This window comes from Lepidochelys olivacea, assembly GCF_965140295.1.
Source record: "Lepidochelys olivacea isolate rLepOli2 genome assembly, chromosome: 25".
NCBI lineage: Eukaryota > Metazoa > Chordata > Testudines > Cheloniidae > Lepidochelys > Lepidochelys olivacea.
The window spans coordinates 8,112,086-8,118,491 of NC_140435.1; the positions used below are offsets into that span (position 1 = coordinate 8,112,086).

Here is a 6,406-nt window from a genome sequence, read left to right on the forward strand (position 1 = left end):
TTCCTGGTTCCACCTGGGACCAGACTATTGGTTTAAGAGCAGCTTATTTCAGTTTATCTTAAAGATCTTCCTAATCAATTGAAACTAAAACAAACTAAGGACTTGTCTACATGGAGTGTGATGCTGGTAAGTGGCAAGTGCCAGCTCTGGTGCCTAGGCATCAGCTGAGAACTGACAAACTCACACCTGCAAGCCAGGCCAGTTCATCTGCATGTTAGTAAAGTTCAAAGTAAATGTGAAATGTACAAAAATGTGTTTAGTGTTTAAACTGCATGAAGACAAAGCCCTGGCTGGGATAATTTAACTGGGAATTGGTCCTGCTTCGAGCAGGGGGTTGGACTAGATGACTTTCTGGGGTCCCTTCCAACCCTGATATTCTATGATTCTATGATTCTAAGAACTGGTGGGATGTTGCAGGCATTGTTTTCCTTTATCTGTACCCTGTTATAATGTAATAGCAAGCTTCTGCATTGTATATACCCCAGTAACTAAGGAACTCATCAAACTGAGAGGAGCCTTGTGTAATGCAAATGAAGAACTTGAATAGGAGAGTGTTAATTCCTGCGCATTGAAAGCAAGTGGTCGTTATGTATCAGATCAAAGATCAAAGTCTCCAAGTGCATTCCTCTTTTCCTGCCATGAAGAAAGAACCCACGTGGGGGCTGTCCTGACAGCTCGGTTTCTGTGAGAAGCTATAAATATGGACCCAAGGAACAATCTTCATCTCTTGTCTGTCTGGATTCTAACAGGGCAGAAAACTGAACAAGGAGGCAGAGATCCCCTGAGTTATTCTGGGTAGCCCTGAAAGACTTTTGGGAAACTGGCAGAACACTACGCCACGGCTAGATTTTGCAATTATAGAGTGTGACTCACCTGTACATATATATTTTACCTGCTTTAATCTCTCATTAACTCTAATTTCTTTTTCGTAGCTAATAAACCTTTAGTTAGTTTACTATAGGATTGTCTTTGGTGTAAGATCTGGGATACAAATCACCCTGGCTGAGTGTTGGTCTCTTGGGACTGGGTGTTACCTGATTATTTTGTAATTGTTGGTGTAAGTGACCATTTATCACTTAGTCCAGCCTGCCTGGATGGCAAGATAGACTGAAGCGTCTACGGGGACTATCTGCGACTCCATTATAAGAATATTGTAGGACTTTAGGAGTTCACATTTGGTGCGGGGTTGGTGAAATCTAATTATAGAACATACGACAGGTCTGGGGTGCCGGCCCTGCTTTTTGACAGTCTGCCCGGAGGTTGGCCCTCACGCTTGTGAGCCACTCCAGGCAGGGTGACATGGGGAAATTGATCAGAATAGCTATTGCAGAACAAAATATTCCACAATAGCTAGAACAGCTACTGCAGAATAGCTGCTGCAGAATAAGCTATTCTGGTCAATATCCCCCCATCAAGACGTTAAACCAAAGCTGGGTTAAACCAAAATAAGAGCTTGCCTAAACAACCGAAATAACGGTCTCTTCTCCTAGCTTTAGGTCAATTAAGCCAGTTATTTCAAAATGGAACACTCCTGTAGTGAAATGAGAGAGCCCCACACAGACGGACGCTAAAATAACTAAGGGGATGAATGAAAACCCATATGGTTATTTTGGTTCCCATGTGGCCAATCCCTAAGAGCATCCGCATGGCCTTTTGCGCCAGTTTAGCTGAACTGGTTTAAAATCTGGTACAGTAGACAAGGCCAAAGCAAAGAAGCTTTGATCTAATGACTTTCAAGGGATTTGGCTCCTAACTCGCATAGGAACTTTTGAAAATCCCATCCTTGGCGATTAAAGGACTGGAAGCCAGGACTCCTGGGTTCTGTGCCCAGCAGCTCACTGTGTGGCCTTGGGCAAGACGCTTTGTCACAGTCTCTGCAGCTAATGTCCTTCCTGGGGGCAGTGTGAGGAGCGGAGAGTATTTTGTGGTCCTTGCATGGAAGCTGCTACTGAAACACAGTCTTCTTAAATTACCCAATGGCTAACCCAAAATCCCCATAAACCGGAGAGAGAGGGAGGCTGCTCTAGCCCAAACGGAGGCCGAGAGAGGTGAAAGGACTTGCCCCAGATCGCGCAGCGATCCTGTCGCAGAGTTGGGGTTGGAACCCAGAAGTCCTAACTCGCAGTCCCCAGCTCCAAGTACTAGACACGGCTCCTTCTTTAGACAGCCTCTCTCTCCCCTCTGTGCCCATCTTGGGGCACTGGCGTGGCAGGCCCAGCAATCTCCCCCCGACCTCCCGCGAGATCTCACCTGCAAGAGGATGACGAAGAGGAAGTAGAGGTTGGCCAGACGATGAAACTGCTCATAGAGGTTGAGTGGCAAGAAGGTCAGGACGTTGTATTTGGCTGTCCTGATGGCGTTATCCTGGAAGGAGCATTTTAAAGACTGCCATGGCTGGGCTTGCTCAGGACACAGCAAGAGCTGGGCTGGGGCAGAGCTGGGCTTTCTGCCAGCCACTGGGATCTCATGGGGCACAGGATATCCCAGCGAGGCATCCCCTTCTTCCCAGGCTAAATTCTGGATTCACTCTGCAGTGGGGCTGCTGGGCCTAGAAAGTGCCAGGGATCTAGACCAAGGGATGGGGGTATATGGTGGAAGCAGAGTTCCTTCCCCCCACACCCACTCCTCCACCTCGGGCTCTGCGACCCTGCGTCATCTTTTACGCCAGTACAAAGCACTACCAAGTCAGAGTGGAAGCATCCAACCCCCGCTTTGCAGCCAGTGAATGACTGCTCAAGGTGCAGGGCAACTGGGAATCTGGCTCTTACTCTTCATGGTCCAGTTCCTCACATGTGTTTAGGTGCCTAACTCCCTTTGAAATCAATGGAAGTCAGGAGCCTAAATACCTTTGAGCATCTGGGCCTATCAGCTCATCTCCCAGTCTTATTCTGGGTGGGTTCAGCCAGCTGGCATTGTGGCTGACACTAGGGGTCGAAACAGGCACCTCCAGAGCTAAAAACAAGCTGCTCTAGCTTGAGCTAAAGAGCCAGGTCTAGCCACAGACTCGCATCCTCAGTGGATCAGGCACAGAGGGGAGCATGTAACACAGTCAGTGGGTTACACACCCCATCCTACCCTTTCTTATCCCCTCTCTCACATGCAGGCTTTTTGGTTTTACCTCTGCTGCCAGGTCCCACGGTAACAGATCCTACCCAGTCACCGCACAAAACCCACACACCTCTGAAGAAGCAGGACAAGAAACTTGCTCCAAAAAACCCCCCCAGCGGCTTCTACCACTCAAGCTAAGGGAGCCTTCCGTTAGCAGGGAGCATTACCTGGTCCCTTATGCTCTCTACGGACCAGCCACTACAGGTCACGTGGCTCCCTCAAGCACACAAAGCCACAACTCCCTTCTCGGAGAAATCTCAATGGCCCAAAACGCTGCTCCGGACCGTGACTGGCAAACACTGCAGCAATCGTATGGCAGGCCAGTCCCCCCTCCTCATGTTGAATGAGACACTCAGGAAAGCAGCGCTTCCAGTCAGCTGCTCTGGAGACCTGTCTGCTCAAGCCCTGTCCACAGCCAAGGGGCTTGCACGGCCAGCTGGGAAATCAGCAGAGACGCTACTGGCCAAAAATAAGCACCGGCTTGAAGCAAGGTGACTCACCTCATATTTCTTCCTTGTCAGGCAGAAGGCGACTCTCTTCTTGAACTGTTTGTGATAGGCTCGGTCGTTGGCCTTCACCTCCCAGGTGAAATCTGGAAAAGCAGCCAAATGCTGAGCCATTAGCCAATCTCTGGGCAACAGTCTCTGGCCCGTGGGGAAACGAGGCAGAACCAGGACAGATGACAGCACCATAAGACCCACAAGGAGCTTCGGGTACTGCTTGCTGCTGGCATGAATGGCTTTCCCCGAGGAGGCAGGACCTTGGGACCCATTGGGATTGGGATCCCACAGGCCTGATTAGAGGTGGCCTTTGGGGCAACTGGAGCAGAGCAAGAGTCCATATCAGCCAGACACAGCTCCAACCCCGGTTTTCTCTTTGCTCCTCACTAAGCACTACATTGTGCCCAGCCCGGTGTAGAGACTGCAAGGGGACAGAAAGAACAGGAGTACTTGTGGCACCTTAGAGACTAACAAATTTATTTGAGCATAAGCTTTTGTGGGCTACAGAGAACACCGGAAGCCTTCCCTTGCCACTCACTCCTGCTCCGGAGCCTGTTGCAAGCTCGGCTCTTGGATTTCTGGTGCCTGAGGACTGAGGGAAACCAGCACTTACATTGGGGTTGGAGTCCACTGGGGAAAATCAAGCCGAACAGAGCTGGCATGGGATGGGCAGTCCAGGCTTTCCAAGGGGGCAGGAGGGGTCTGTCTCAGTCCTTTACCCACAAGAACAATCCTGGGGCAGAGGTGGTGATTTAATGGCACAACCAAAACCTTGGTGAATGAATAGTCCCCCAGCCAAAATTATTTAAATAGATCCTACAATACCTTTTTTTAGTAGCAGGGTATAGCTACAGCTGAGCTGGGACGTTCTTAGCCAAGGTTCCTAACTCTCCCACTTTCTATGGATCCCTACACATCATACTCGCCTGCCCCATCTCCTGTCCCAATCCATGCTCTCCCAATGCCAAACAACCCAGCCATGCCATCTTGCACTGACCTAACTGCTTCTTACTTCCATTCAGGTAGCTCTCGAGTGACTCCTGGTTAGTCATGCTGCCGGAATCTAGAAAGCAAAGGAACCAAACATCTTTACAATAATGAACAATAAGCATAGCAAGGTTTTATCGTTCTACAGCTCTTTTCCTTTCGTGGGATGGCAACTCACTTTAACTGTTTCAGAGGAGCAGCCGTGTTAGTCTGTATTTGCCAAAAGAAAAGGAGGACTTGTGTGTGGCGGTTTAATGACAAGACAGCACAGAGCTTTAAGCAAGCAAGCGAGCTGGTCTGCTAACGGGCTTTTGCCTGTTAGCTTTTTACCTTTTATTTTATTTTTTTTTTTTGTGCATTACATTTTTCAACAGATAAAAGGGATACACTGGCTTTGTTTAACATTTTGATTTACCAATTTTTATTTACCGCATTCCTTGCTCTCGGGCCTTGAGCCCAGTTCTGGGAGGCTTCCCACGGTTCATGTCATCTGGGCGAGATTCCAAGGTTCGTGCCCTTGAGAAGAGCAGCTCCTATACAACACTCCGGGTGTGCCCTGAATGTTGCCAAGCGCATGAACCTTGTATGAATCCTACACTTGTGGCACCTTAGAGACTAACAAAAGCTCATGCTCAGATAAATTTGCTAGTCTCTAAGGTGCCCCAAGTCCTCCTTCACTTTAACTGTGCTGCCCTGGTTCTTTAAGCTCTCTGGGGCTGATACCCCAGAATGCAATACCATGTGGAAGGAGGTGGAAAAATTGGAAAGAGTCCAGCGGAGGGCAACAAAAATGGTTAGGGGACTGGAACACATGACTTATGAGGAGAGGCTGAGGGAGCTGGGATTGTTTAGTCTGCGGAAGAGAAGAATGAGGGGGGATTTGATAGCTGCTTTCAACTACCTGAAAGGGGGTTCCAAAGAGGATGGCTCTAGACTGTTCTCAGTGGTGGCAGATGACAGAATGAGGAGTAATGGTCTCAAGTTGCAGTGGGGGAGGTCTAGGTTGGATATTAGGAAAAACTTTTTCACTAGGAGGGTGGTGAAACACTGGAATGCGTTACCTAGGGAGGTGGTGAAATCTCCTTCCTTAGATATTTTTAAGGTCAGGCTTGACAAAGCCCTGGCTGGGATGATTTAGTTGGTGCTGGTCCTGCTTTGAGCAGGGGGTTGGACTAGATGACCTTGTGAGGTCCCTTCCAACCCTGATATTCTATGATTCTATGATTCCACAGTGGAGTAATTTCCTCCTGACCTCAGACAGTGATGAGCTTCTGCCCTGAAGCCTCATATTGGCTAGATTTTATTACCCCAGCATATGTAAATACACGTTATTCACACTGACGTCCAATTCTCCTTAATTAACTCCTTGTCTCAGTTTTTATTCCACAGCAGGTTGATTATGTGTTGTATAAAAAAGTATTTTCTTTCCATCTGTTTTAAAGGCAGTATCTTTTCATTGCAATGAGGGCCAGCAATCCCATTTGTTACGCTACATTCTTCCATCACATTTCCTACTAATCTCCTTTCTGCACAAAACAGTCACAGTGCCAGACTCTCTGCTGGCTTAAGTTGATGTCAGTCCAGCTGGGTTGAAACTACTTGTGGCAGGACTAAATCTAGTTCCTCAGCTTTAATTTCTCTCACTCAGGCCTCGAGTCATTTTCACAGCCTTGCCACCTAGATGCAGCATTCCAAACTGACTCGAAGCCTACTTCCCAACTTCTCCAGAGTTCATGATCTCTTCTCTGGATCAAATATCTGCATATCTCTTTAGGTCCTGAAGCAATGTACTGGCCTTGTGCAGGAGTAAA

General features: G+C 48.2%; 1 protein-coding gene across 1 annotated transcript in view; it reads right to left on the bottom strand.

The window, feature by feature from the left end:
• The window catches only part of ATP8B3 (ATPase phospholipid transporting 8B3), a 44,119-nt gene extending 39,454 nt beyond the window's left edge, over positions 1-4,665 (bottom strand). The window contains exons 1-3 of the mRNA XM_084614435.1: positions 4,606-4,665; positions 3,609-3,700; positions 2,251-2,364 (exon numbers count right to left, since the gene is read on the bottom strand). Of these exons, the coding sequence (XP_084470561.1) occupies positions 2,251-2,364; positions 3,609-3,700; positions 4,606-4,660 (261 nt within the window). The 5' untranslated portion in view covers positions 4,661-4,665. The remainder of the gene's footprint in view (positions 1-2,250; positions 2,365-3,608; positions 3,701-4,605) is intronic.
• Between the last annotated feature and the right edge of the window lie 1,741 nt (positions 4,666-6,406).